A 14,861-nucleotide genomic window follows, 5' to 3' on the forward strand; every position below is an offset into this window, starting at 1 on the left:
AACTAACATCATCAAAATGGCGATATTACCCAAAGTTCTCTACAGGTTTAATGTGATGCCAATCAAAATCCCAATGGCATTTCTTGTAGAAATAGACAAAGCAATCATGAAATTCATATGGAAAAACAAAAGACCCAGAATAGCAAAAGCAATTCTAAGCAGGAAGTGTGAATCTGGGGGTATAGCGATACCAGAGGTCAAACTGTACTACAAAGCAATAGTAACAAAAACAGCATGGTACTGGTACCAAAACAGGCAGGTGGACCAATGGTACAGAATAGAGGACACAGAGACTAATCCACAAAGTTACAACTATCTTATATTTGATAAAGGGGCTAAAAGCATGCAATGGAGGAAGGATAGCCTCTTCAACAAATGGTGCTGGGAAAATTGGAAATCCATATGCAACAAAATGAAATTGAATCCCTTTCTCTCGCCATCCACAAAAATTAACTCAAAATGGATCAGAGAGCTAGATATCAAATCAGAGACACTGCGTCTGATAGAAGAAAAAGTTTGCTCTGATCTACATATTGTGGGGTCGGGCTCCAAATTCCTTAATAGGACACCCATAGCCCAAGAGTTAATAACAAGAATAAACAAATGCGACTTACTTAAACTAAAAAGTTTTTTCTCAGCAAGAGAAACAATAAAAGAGATAAATAGAGAGCCTACATCCTGGGAACAAATTTTTACCCCCCACACCTCAGATAGAGCCCTAATATATAGAATGTACAAAGAACTCAAAAAATTAAACAATAAGATAACAAATAACCCAATCAACAAATGGGCCAAGGACCTGAACAGACACTTCTCAGAGGAGGACATACAATCAATCAACAAGTACATGAAAAAATGCTCACCATCTCTAGCAATCAGAGAAATGCAAATCAAAACCACCCTAAGATACCATCTCACTCCAGTAAGATTGACAGCCATTATGAAGTCAAACAACAATAAGTGTTGGCGGGGATGTGGGGAAAAGGGTACACTTGTACACTGCTGGTGGGGCTGCAAAATGGTGAGGCCAATTTGGAAAGCAGTATGGAGATTCCTGGGAAAGCTGGGAATGGATCCACCATTTGACCCAGCTATCGCACTTCTCGGACTATTCCCTGAGGACCTTAAAAGAGCCCTCTATAGGGATACAGCTGCATCAATGATTATAGCGGCACAATTCACAATAGCTAGACTGTGGAACTAACCTAGATGCCCCTCAATAGATGAATGGATAAAATAAATGTGGCATCTATACACAATGGAGTATTATGCAGCACTAAGAAATGACAAAATCATAAAATTTGCAGGGAAATGGATGGCATTAGAGCAGATTATGCTTAGTGAAGCTAGCCAAGCCCTAAAAAACAAATGCCAAATGTCTGCTTTGATATAAAGAGAGCAACTAAGAACAGAACAGGAAGGAAGAGCATGAGGAAAAGACTACAGTAAACAAAGACGAATGGGGGGAGAGAAAGGGAGAGAGAAGGGAAAGCATATGGAAATGGTAGGAGACCTTCAATGATACATAAAATTATAAGAGGTTATGAGGGGCAAGGGGGAGGGAAAAAAAGGAGAGAATTGAACAACAGCAGAGGAGGTAGAGAGGGAAGATGGGAGGGGAGGGGAAGGGAGGGGGGATAGTAGGGGATAGGAAAGGTAGCAGAATACAACAGTCACTAATATGGCATTATGTAAAAATGTGAATATGTAACAAATGTGATTCTTCAATCTGTATTTGGGGTGAAAATGGGAGTTCAAAACACAATTTGAGTCAAATGTATGAAAGATGATATATCATGAGCTATGTAATGTTTTAAATAATCAATAAAAAATAAATAAATAAATAAGATGAATATTTCCTTTGAGAGAACTTCTGTTGCTTCATTCCTTTTCATTGTGGAAATATGCTTTTGGTGGCCTGTAATATTTCTTTTTGATCTCTGCACCTGTGGGAATGTTAAAATAATAGTCATGCCTAGGAATACAGAAAAAGTTTTGTCCATCTTTTTACAGTTATAGTTGTTTATAAAGTGAGAAGTTTCAATTAGTATAATTTGAGATTATATCTGAGATTCCTTTCTTTAATGTTTTTTCTTCCCTTCTTTTTCTGTATTTAATACAGAAGGCCTTGGAAGGTACAGAGTGTACAGTGTACTTAGTGGCTGAGTATGAAAGCTGATGACTCTAGCAAGAGTATTTCAGGGACCTAATGACTATTAGCCATGGCAAGGAATAAGGGGACTTTGATGCCAAATTTACTAGTCTCAGAGATTCAGAGATTATAACAGCTGTTTTTTCCAAGAAAAGGTTGAATTAGAGAGAGACCCTAGGATGAAGTGAGTGTGAATTATAGAAGTTCCAAGTTATTACATCTTCAGTATTCCTGAGTTGTCATCGGTAAAAGCTGGTTATGAATAATGCTATTCAAGGTCATATGTTTGGCTTTTGAAGCAAGGAGTGTATTTTAAAGGTGATAATAAAGTAAATTCACAAAATACTATTATAAGTTTAGAAGCATTTCCTGTGTAACCTAATAGAATAATCAAGACATGACTTCTAGTTCTATTCAAATGTTTTGCCAGGTTTTTTCCAAAAGAGTAACTATTTTAGTCAGCCTTTCATTACTCTGAGATAATTAAACTTATAAAATAAAAAGTTTTATTTTGGCTCAAAGTTTTGGAGGTTTCAGTCCATGGCTGACTAGGCAGAACATCATAGCAATAGCACATGACTGAGTAAAAATCACTCACTTACCTCATGACTGGGAAGTGAAAGTCAGAAGAGAAAAGGACTGAAGGACCCATTATTCCATTCAAGGGCATGCCCCTGGGGACCTGAGGTCCTCCCACTAGATCCCACCTTTTCTCTTAAAAATTTCACAACCTCCCTAAAGTCCAATCTGAGGACCAAGCCTTTATAAAATGTACCTTTGGGGAACACTTATCCATACTATAGCAGCAACCCAGATAAAAGAATGAGAAAAGCATTCCCTCGGGAGTCCTGGGCAGGTCCCAACATGGCCTAACTTTAGCACAACATCAGTGTATACTTTATTTTTAAAAAGTATACCTTTTGCATTCTAGTTTATACAAAAATCATTTTCTTTCAAAATAATTTTCTCTCAAAAATTCTGTCTTGGAGTAAAATCTATACTTTAGAAAAGTTCGCCATATAACCTATAGTTTGGAAAACCCCAAGCACACTGCCACAATCCAAGAGGGAATATATAATTCAGGATTTTTTTTAAAAAAGTGTTTCAGGGCAGTTGCAAGAAGAATAACCAAAAAGAAATTATCAACCTGTTAAATACAGTACTTCAAAAATGTGTGATGTAAATGATAATATGGACCATAGAAATGTTCATTTTCATAAGGACTGTGGTTGCCTCATATAATTTGTTGTTGTTTTTTTCATATAAATGTCAGGTTCTTACATGTTACTGGTATTACTTGAAGTTATAGAATCTCCTTACCAACATGGAGGTCCTAACTAGAAAGTGTTTATATTAGTTTGATCTGGAAAATCCCCAAAACACAGAATGTGGAATTAGGTTAGCAGCAGAGGTGTTAAGAATTCTCTTTTGAGTTTGGGCTTGGGAGTGAATACCGCATAATTTTAAAATCTTCTAGATGATTGTATTTAAATTTCATCTGTCTCTTAACTCCTCCAATAGTAATTAATGGATCTCAGAACAGAAGATGGAGATTTTTAGTTTGTATCTCTATTGTAAAGGAGAGTTGAAGGTGCAGAGACTTGAGGGTCATCACTGAGTGCCAATGATGATTTAATAAGTTCTTGAGAAGACTTGAATAGCAAATAGTAATATCTGTGTTCTGTCTTATCAAGTGTCCTCCAGTGATGGTATATACCTCTTAGGAACAAAACATACCTCTCTTTTTTAATTAATTATTTTTATTTATATGTGGCAGTGGAATGCATTACAATTCTTATTACACATATAGAACACAATTTTTCATATCTCTGGTTGTATACAAAGTATATGAATATACCAATTAGTGTCTTCATACATGTAGTAAAGTCCATCACATTCCACCATCATTTCTAACCCCATGCCCCCCCCTCCCTTCCCTTCCCATTCTTCTGCCCTATCTAGAGTTTGTCTATTCCTACCATGCTCCCCCTCTCCCTATCCCACTATGAATCAGCCTCCTTATATCAGAGAAAACATTCAGCATTGGTTTTCTTGGGAATGGCTAACTTCACTTAGCAATATCTTCTTAATTATGTGATGAATATGTTATAACAGGATACTTATGGAATTTCTTCTTGCTTGGCCACAGTTTAAAGAACTGTTTATAATCCTTACTACTAAAGTTTTAAGACATCAGAAATAAACTTAAAGCCTAATTAAACATTTTACCAAAAGTAGAATATGTTATATCCTTTTAAATGATTTGTATCCTAAGAAATTATATATATCCTAAATGATTTTATATGCTAAGAAAGAAAACTCTATAAATATATAATTTATTTATTTTTAATATTTTTTTGGTTATAGATGGACACAATACCTTTATTTTTATGTGGTGTTGAGGATCGAACCCAGTGCCTCACACATGCAAGGTGTATGCTCTACCACTGAGCCACAACCCCAGCCCCAATCTATAAATAATTTATATCCTAAGAAAATACTATTCCCTGTGCTTAGAACTCTTAGGAGGGAAAGTAGAACTCTTAAGTGAAAAGTCTGTGATTATAGATCATGTTGCTGCTAAAAGAGAACACACGTTAATCATTGCTCTAATGCCACAGCACATTCAGTTCCCTGCCTCCTCACTAGTTTGTTTCTTTAATAATAAAAAAAAAAAACAAGAGTGATTGGATGTTTCTTTTGACTGTTGGGAAATACTGATATATTAAAAATAGAACACATTAATTTTATTTTCTATAGCCCAAGGGTGTAGGTTCTGTTATATTCTACTGAGACCTGTTATTGTATGTTTTTCTATTCATTGTCATTTTTAATATTCAAAAAAATCTTCATTGGGTGCTGTGGTTACAAACCTGTAAACCCAGTAGCTTGGGAGGCGGAGGTAGGAGGATCACAAGTTCAAAAGCAACTTAGGGAGACCCTATCTCAAAATTACTTATAAAAAGGGCTGAGGATGTGCCTCAGTGGCTGAGTACAACTAGGTTCAATCCCTGGTACCAAATAAATAAATAAAATAAATCTTTTGCCAGACAAAAAGAAATTTACTAAAATTTTTATCAAAATGTGCATACTGAGTTTGATAGGAGGCTATCTATAATGTAGAAATTCAGAGATCATACATTTTATACACATACCAAAATATACTATAGTGGTACACTTATAAATATGTACAATTATTAGGTATCTATTGAAAAATAATTTTTAAAAGAAATCTAAGAATATTAATGAAACTTAAAATTTCTATGCTATTTTGAAGTACTGAGTTTCAAAGAGATAAAATTTTTTTGACAAAAGAATATCCCATGAACTCTGTTTCCATTATTAACATAATTTTAACACAGGCAGTATAATTTAGAAAACTTTGTATGTTGAAACTGTTTAGACCCCTCCTATTTCTGCTGCAAATAACATCATACCAAGATTTTTAAGCAAGATAAACTATGATTAAGAATTCACTGAAGTTTCTCTTCTAAATACAGATTGCTGAGTCATGTCTCAAGATTTCAGAGACAACAAATATGCTTAATTTATAAAAAGAAAGTTGAAAAACATCAGCTCTTGATGGGGCTGAGCGTACCCTCAGAACACTGGCTTAACCCTTAGCCCACAGTGAAGTCTTCCCAATAGTAGATAGCCAACCTTTGCATGCCATGTCCAAACTTTCAAGGCTTGTCAAAGTTCAAATATCATCTAGAAATCTAATTAGTGGAGATCAGTTGACTTTTTACAAACAATATTTTTGGTTAGTGGGTTCTAGTCCAAGTTCGTTTGTTGTTTTTCTGAATTTCTTGTTTATCTTATCAAAATAAAAAGGAGGTAAGCTAGATTCATATTAAGACTAAATTTTTGATTTTTCTCAACAGGTTATATCAATCAGTGAAAATTCTGTATTCCTTTGGCATCTTTGTGACATATTCAATTCAGTTCTATGTTCCAGCAGAAATCATTATCCCTGGAGTCACATCTAAATTTCATGCTAAATGGAAGCAAATTTGTGAATTTGGGATAAGATCCTTCTTGGTTAGTATTACTTGTAAGTATACTTGTATTAAAATAGTTTTTATTGTTGAATTTCTTAAAATTATATTATCACAAATAAACTATTATAACAGGAAGCATTACAACACTGGACTAGCCTGGGATTGCTAAAATGGTCATATTACTGGTATTCCAAGGAACAAGCAGTTCTGGGAATTCTGTTTTGGCCCATTTAGGGTTAGAGGATATAGACCTAGAACTTCTGGTCAACTCCATAAATCACACTGAGCAGTGTGGATGGAGCTTGTGCCTATACTTAAAGAATTGATTGTATTATATTTTGTTAGAAAGAGAAAAATAAAACTGGAAAGAATAGATAGAGCTTATTAAAGTAATGATATACAAGAGTTACATCAATTTATAAGGGAAATCATATTGCTAAATAAAGTTGATGAGCCCATTTTCTGGTGGCTCATGAGACATCCAGTAGGAAAAATTTAATTTAAAAAATTAAATGTTTTCATACATTGCTTTTATTGACATTTTGATAATTGGACTAAATAAAAAGACAAAAAATTAATTCATAGGTCCTTGATACACTTTGAGTTGAGTTTTGTATATGGTGAGAGAGAGGGGTTTAATTTAATTTTTGTTGCATATAGATTTCCAGTTTTCCCAGCACCATTTGTTGAAGATGCTATCTTTTCTCCAATGAATGTTTTTGGCACCTTTGTCTAATATAAGATAATTATAATTTTGTGGGTTAGTCTTTGTGTCCTCTATTCTGTACCATTGGTCTACCAGTCTGTTTTGGTGCCAATACCATGCTGTTTTTGTTACTTTTGCTCTGTAGTATAGTTTTTAAAGGTCTGCTATAGTGATGCCACCTGCTTCACTCTTCTGCTAAGGATTGCTTTAGCTATTCTGGGTCTCTTATTTTTTCAGGTAAATTTCATGATTACTTTTTCTATTTCTATGAGGAATGCCATTGGGATTTTGATCAGAATTGCATTACATCTGTATAATACTTTTTGGTAGTATGGTCATTTTGATAATATTAATTCTGCCTATCCAAGAGCAAGATAGATCTTTCCATCTTCTAAGGTCTTCTTTGATTTCTTTCTTTAGGGTTCTGTAGACATATTAATAGAGGCCAGAATTTTTAATATCTTTATCCATTTCTGCACATAGGCAGAATAAGTTTATTTAGCACTTAATAGATCTATTTATGATAGTTGTCTGTAGATGACATAGGCCAATGTATTTATAATAATCCTATAGTGAATATTTTTAATAACTAAACTAATCTTAAACATTCCTTAGTTTTATTGTATTTGCCTATTTGAGTTTTTGTATTATGGATTTGTCTAAAGTTTATGTATAACTTTGTCTACTCGTATCATTACTAAATGAAATTTTTCAAGTCATTTTCAGTAGCAAATATATATTGGTTATATAAGATTTTAAATATGGCTTTAACTCATTGAAATTATACTACTTCTGTAATATGAATTGTAATGCAATCTGCTGTCATATATAACAAATCAGAATCAAAAATTAAAGCAACAACAACAAAAAGAAATTATACTACTACTTGATTTTTAAATGTTTGGTGAAATTTAATATATAAATAATAACATTATATAGTATTTTTCCACATGGTTTCTCACAGCAGTATTTCACTTGAACCTTATGTAGGGAAATAGATATATCACAGAAAATTTAATAAAAGACAAAGAAGATAGAAACAAGAAAAGCAAAAGGAAATGAACTTAGAGAGATAACAAAGAATTAGAGACAAAATGATGGTATTTGAAGACAAGTAAAGGAGAGTCAACATTGGCATAATTGGCCCCAAAGAAAAAACTTTGATGATATGTTTGTCATTGATGACAGTGATGGTGGTGTTGCCACAGCATGCATGGAGCAAATTCGGCTATTATTTCTGCTAGCAACTCCAAACTCTCAATAAATCACAATTTAAATATAATATGAAGAAGGACTATGATTTTTGATGTTTATAAATATTTCTGTTGACACCTTTTGATAAGATCAAGATAAGATCAAGAAAGCACCAGGCTACACATTACAAACTTGAAAATGGCTTGGAAGAAAATTCTTCTGACAATAGTGAAACATGTAATTAGGAGAAATGAGTTTTGGTGTTTTACAATACAGTAGGGTGACTGTAATTTGCAACAACCTATTATATATTTTATGACAGAAAAGATAAACTGAAATGCTCTCTAATCAAAGAAATGATAAGAAGATGGAAATGCTAATTTTTCTGATTTTTTTTCTGTTTTGCAGTACTAGGTATTGAACCCATAGATTCTTTACACTAATCCACATCCCCAACCTTTTCTTTATTTTTTATTTTGAGATAGGGTCTTGCTAAATTGTGCCCAGGTTGGCCTCAAACTTGTAATTCTCCTGCCTTCACCCCCACACCCCCTGTAATTATAGGCATGTGCCACCCTGCCTAGTTTAATTATCCTGATTTGACTATTATATATTGTGTACATGTATCAAATTACCACACTACCCCATAAATAAAGACTGAGCTAAACTTAGTTTATTTAAAAGTCATTTTAGTTTGAAGTAATGTAACACAAAAGTTGTAAAAGAAGGTAGAATTCCTATAAATCTTTTACATAGCTTCCTCTCATGTTCTTATGTCACTATGATACAATTATTAAAATCCAGGAAATTAACATGGTATAATGCTACTAACCAATATATAGACTTTATTTTAGTTTTCCCATTAATATTCTCTTCTGGTCTAAGAATCAATCCCAGGTTCAACTTGAATTTAGCTATTATGTCTTATTAGTCTCTTCTAATCTTGATAGTCCTTGTCTTTGTCTTTCTATTTTTGATTTTATCTCTTTGTCTTTGAACTTGACACTTTTGAAGTGCCAGTAATTTTGCAGCATCTTGTCCAGTTTAGATTTTCCTGATGCTTGCTTATGAGTAAAATCAAGCATTTAAAAAAGAATTACAAAGGAGTGATGCTCTGCACTTCTCAGTACATCGAATCATGGTTTTAGTATGTCGCACTGGTGATATCAACTTTGTTCACTTGGCTAACATGGTCTCTGACCTAGATCTCCATTTTAAAGACACTATTTTTCTTTTCATAATTAGTATGTTGTAGAGAGGTATTGTGAGACTCTGTAAATATCCTGATCTCCACTTGTAACATCCTTGAGTGAGTTTTCCTGTTCAATGATTATGTTGGTATTTGATTAAAATGATTTTCTACTTCCATTACTCTTTCCATTTTGATTAGTTGGAATATTACTGTAAGGACTAGGTGTCTCTTCTCTCTCATTTATTTATATCACATCACTCCTTGTTTTGTGTATTGTAGAATGATCTGTATGACAAGCAGAATAATTCAAATACTTTGGAAATAAACTATCCAAACTTCCCTAGAGCAAAAAATTAAACATTGTTTATATACAAAACTTTTGACAAGTCAAAGTTCAAGAAGTATCACTCTACTGTTTTGACTTCTTTTCCCTTTTTTTAATATGCTCAGAAAAAACTATAGCAGAGTTTTCCAAAGCAATAGTTTAGTAGTCTGACTTCCATTAGCTATTTTTACTATATTGAAAAGTATTTAGTATTCAGTAAGTATTCATATTGTATTTAGTATTCATGTAAGTACTAGATATTTAAACTAGATAAATATGTATTTTTATTTTCAGGTGCTGGAGCAATTCTTATTCCTCGTTTAGACATCGTAATTTCCTTTGTTGGAGCTGTGAGCAGCAGCACGTTGGCGCTGATTCTACCACCTTTGGTTGAAATTCTTACATTTTCTAAAGAACATTACAATATATGGATGATCCTGAAAAATATTTCTATAGCATTCACTGGAGTTGTTGGCTTCTTATTAGGTACATATGTAACTGTTGAAGAAATTATTTATCCAACTACCAGAGATGTAACTGGTACTCCACAAAATCCCTCTCTGAGTTTGAATTCAACATGCTTAGCATCTGGTTTGAAATAATAGAAGCAGAGTTCAGATTCTTATACTTTTGTCTCAGTTTTGAAAGCAATTAAAATAAGAACAGTAAAATACACATCACCATATACTCAAAAATAGATCATCCTCCCCCCATTTTTGGCACAGTGTTAATATTTTGGCAGAAAACTACAATACTTTACCAGTAATGATGAACTATGACATGCTTTAAATAATACCAATAATGTTTAAATTACTTTGGACAATTAGAAAAATTAAAATATAAAAAATTAAAGAATAAAAATATTTCTAAATTATTTATAATTTTTGTAAGAAACACTTTAATCAAGATTTGTCTCTTACCCCCATGCTACCTTTTTGCCACCAAATTGAGGAGATATAGGACTTCAGCAGTTTGGGAATTAAATCAGGACATACATAACAAAAGTCTCTCTCTAGACCATCCAAGTGAATATCAGAGTAAGCTTTTTGTATAACGTAAGAAAATCTGGATTGTTTTTATTAGGTATTTAGCCAAATACTTACTTATGCTTAGCCCATCCATTGGAAAATACACTTCCCATGATATAAGCATCAGAAAATCCCCCAAACAGAATTATTTTTACACTGTACTGTATAGTAGGTGATCTTCATATTAGGCAGGAGGTACTTAGCAAGATTCTGATTTAGTGTTTCAGTCAGATTTGGAAGTGACTTTAAAGGTTACCCAGTACAATTCCTTGTAAGTTGTAAGTGAAGACTCAGAAAAGTTAAACAACTTGGTCAAGGCTGCTTGGGCTTGAGAAAAAGAGAACCTGATTTCTTGACTACCAGGCCAGGGATTTTATTTTTCACATCACATCCAAGAATAAATTATCTTCAGTTTAATTTTATTGTTGAGTCTATTTAATTATATTTTTATATTTTGAAAGTGGGTATATGATCTTTGAATAGTATACATCACCTAAACAGAAAACCAGGAAACTAAGAACCGAGCACTGTGGCTTCATACCTCAGCAAGGGAAAGAAGCAATTGTTTTTTAATACAGAATTGAGACCATTGCTGCTATGACATGGTGGGCTAGAATGGGCCATGCTGCAGTGTTTGTGGCTGGAGCTCTCCTTATGTTCCTTCTCTTCCCTCAGTTTCATAGGCACTATCTTCCTTAATAGCAGAAAATAGATACTGACGAAATATAGGACTTGTGGATTTTTTCAGCCTTATGGTTTTCCTTCTTCCAGTCTTTCATTGATCTGAATGGGCAGAATAAAAGAACCATAAAATGCATGGATAGGGGGCTGGGACTGTAGAGCTCTCGCCTAGCATGTGTGAGGCACTGGGTTCGATCCTCAGCACCACATAAAAATAAATAAATAAAAAAGAAGTATTGTGTCCAACTATAAAAATTAAAAAAAATTTTTAAAAATGCGTTGACAGGAAAATTCAAACAATAATAATTTATTAACTAAATATTGAGACACTCCAGGTATCTTCCAGAGAAATACCTTTTATTCTTCCAAATTCTTCAAGCACACTTAATAACCAGAACAAATAATCTCATTTGATGGGGAAGATGAAAATTATTAAGTTTAAAGCATAAAGAGAAGAATTTCTTTTGACTTAAAAAAATTCAAGCTTTAAAACATGGAACATTTTAATTGGCCTGGTGGTAGTCTAATGGATAATGCTGCAAGATGCCATTAAACTCACTGTAGAGAATATATTCTCTATTTTTGTATATAAATGTTTACATAGGTATTTTTTGCTTATGTCATTCACTGATCATCAATATGATCCTAAAGATATATCAGAAGCTTTATTTTGCTACAGATTCATAAGAATCAAAACTTCTTAAAAACATTTACATTAAGTATTGCCAATAATAGTTTTTGTAATACTTTTGTATTAAATATGTTACATTGAGTCTTTATTCATACTAAGAGAATATGGAAAAGGAAAAGTAATCTTCGTTGAAACTAATGTTATATAATCTTGAATCTAAGAATAAATTAGATGTTTTAAAAATTTATAAGTTGTAAAATGATTAAAAAACCATTGCTTAATGGAAAATAGCATTAGTTTTTTGTCAGCTATCTTCACAATGTATTTATAGTCTGTGTGAAATTTTATTTTTGTACTTTCACCTATTTATTTCCTTATGGAATTAATAAAATATAATGAAATGTTGAATAGTTGATCATAAAAATAAATTTTACATTTAGCATCAACACATCTTGAGCATGTTGTCAACTGGGCTTTCATATGCAGTGATAATGCTGACTCAACATCCAATTTGAAAGTCACTAAATTATCAAGATTCTACAAGAAAAAGTTGAAATTTAGAAAGGAAGAAGGGCTAAAGGGGGAGAAAATGGTTTTAATTCTTAAGATACACTAAATGCAGTGTTTCAATGCACTCTTATTTAAGCGTATTTGATAATAATATTACTACATAATCATTACAGATTTTATGTCAGTTTTTTTTGAAAGTGGGGTACAACCATTATGTGAAGTTTTTTTTTAAGCATTGTGTTGGTATTACTTAAAAATCATTTCTTACTAAGCTGTCTTTGGTGGAAAATCAGGATGCACAGAATGCTCATGAATATGCATTAGTTCAGTGTCAATGATTCTGCAGTGAAATATATATTTATCATTGGTAATATTTTTCTTAAATTTAGTTTTTATGAGTCATAACATTTTCTAAAGATTTTTGAAGAAAATATTTTGATTGTATCAGGTGTTGGTTTTACTTTGGGAGCTGGGAGAATTGAGAGTGATTGTACCTGTGGAATTTTGTGTCTGTTTTTTGGTCCATCATGATATGGTTGAAATGACAGCATCTATCTACTACACAGTGAGAATTTTTTTCTGAAAGTTGTCTTGTCTGAGAGTCATCTCTGCTGAATGGGTGGGGCAGGGGAGAAAACCTTTATTTACCTCTGGTGAAGCTCTGTTTTTACCAAGTTATCTCTACTCCCTTACACCTAGAGTTTTATTAGGATCAGAGTCAACTTGTTGTTAAAGCACTGCTTCCCAAACATTTTGTCAGAGGAAATTTATCCCTCATGGCCAGATTTCTTTACAATTAAGTAAGAGTTTTTGTTGGTTGAAGATTACTTTAGATGGTGTTACCAAATGAAAATAAGTATTAGCAAATGCCACATTACACTTTAATTCTGTCCTTAATTCTTCTTTATTAAAATGATCTCTGTCTCTTGTGTAGAAAATGCACTTAAATTTTTACAAGAGGATTATACACTGCATGTGTTATAAATTTTCTAATGGGATTTGATTCCCCTCAATATTTGCTTAATAGTTACATTTACATAGAATCTGTTTAACTTCAAAGTACTATAAAATATTAAAGTTCTATATTATGCCATTTCTAGTGGTAAAAAACCACAGATCTTGTTGTAACTTACCTATCTATCTCTTCACCACAGATGTCAATGCAGCATCTGAGTAATGCATTTGTTGACAATAGGTACCCAAATTCCATTTCTTTATCTCTTATTTTTCATTTAAAAGGGAGAAGATACAGAGTAGATGTATATATTAAATAAAATTATTTAAATAATACTAGTATTTCAATGAATGTTGAGGCATAAAATAATTTGCTAAAAATAAACATTAATTTTAAAAAGTTGATTTATTTTGGTCTTTTTGGCTCCCTCTTCATACTATAATTTGAGAAGCTGATCTAAAAGATTGGATACTTCTAACATTAAATTGCAGACTGTAATAGTTAATACTTTACAGAATTATGGTTAGTCTAATACATACCACTAACATTTAATTCTAGGTCTCATATCATTCTGAAACTGGTTGGTTTTGGCCTAGGAGATCAGAATATATGCTTAAGAAATGACTAGACATGGTATTTGTTGTCCTCTCATAAGTGAAATGATGGATCACTCTGATTCTTTAAAGTTTATGTTAAAATAGGCTAATTCCTGCTGGAATGTGTGCACCCACATGTACAAACGCATACCAGTAACTTACGTGAACTAGATAAAAATATAATCTACCATTTAAATTGGATCCTGAAAGATGATATTTTGGAAATACCACTCTAAAAAATTGTGCATTTGAGTTTTTTAGTCAACAAATAGGAAAAGACATGCTTATGACCTAAATAAATCAAGCTGTGGATTTTTGTTTTTCAAAAGGATTTTGTTAGTTTTAGAACTGAATATCATTGTGCTCGAGTCAATTGTTTTATTTTTCTTTGTAAAAGAATATGAAAAAGTCTGTCTTAAAGTACTGTAATGCTTCTGAATTTTCAATAAAACATAATTATTTTGCTTTCAGTTGCCTTTTTAAAATAAATAAGTCCTTTGTAAGTTTAAATGACTGAACAGATGTCATAAGCTGAAAATGGTATTAGTATAATATTCTCATAATAACACCTAAATCAGTTTTTATGGTTAATTATTTGTCATTTTGGAAATTAATATTGAATACCTCTAAGATTAAGAACAGAAGTTGATTAAAAATGAAAGGACACACTCAAAACCATGGCTTAAACTTCCTACAGAGTGAATGTAGGATTAGCCTTCTTCAGATGCTGCTTTGATTATTTATCACTCTCCTGATCTCAAAAAGTCTTGAAGAATTGTAAATGTTTTCACTTCACTTTGAGGTGATAGTTGTAAACATTACACATTGTATACAAATATTTAATCATGTTCAATACCCAGTAAAGTTTTTTGTGCCATTTAAAAAATAGA

At 32.4% G+C, this 14,861-nt stretch overlaps 1 protein-coding gene across 3 annotated transcripts in view; it reads left to right on the top strand.

The window, feature by feature from the left end:
- The window catches only part of SLC36A4 (solute carrier family 36 member 4), a 54,835-nt gene extending 40,435 nt beyond the window's left edge, over positions 1-14,400 (top strand). For all 3 annotated transcript variants that reach the window (XM_081261856.1, XM_081261857.1, XM_081261858.1), the window contains 2 exons: positions 6,037-6,206; positions 9,865-14,400. In XM_081261856.1, coding sequence (XP_081117982.1) covers positions 6,037-6,206; positions 9,865-10,172 — 478 coding nt within the window. In that variant the 3' untranslated portion in view covers positions 10,173-14,400. The remainder of the gene's footprint in view (positions 1-6,036; positions 6,207-9,864) is intronic.
- Positions 14,401-14,861: the final 461 nt, after the last annotated feature.

Source organism: Spermophilus citellus (genome assembly GCF_964194105.1).
Source record: "Spermophilus citellus genome assembly, chromosome: 2".
Lineage (NCBI taxonomy): Eukaryota > Metazoa > Chordata > Mammalia > Rodentia > Sciuridae > Spermophilus > Spermophilus citellus.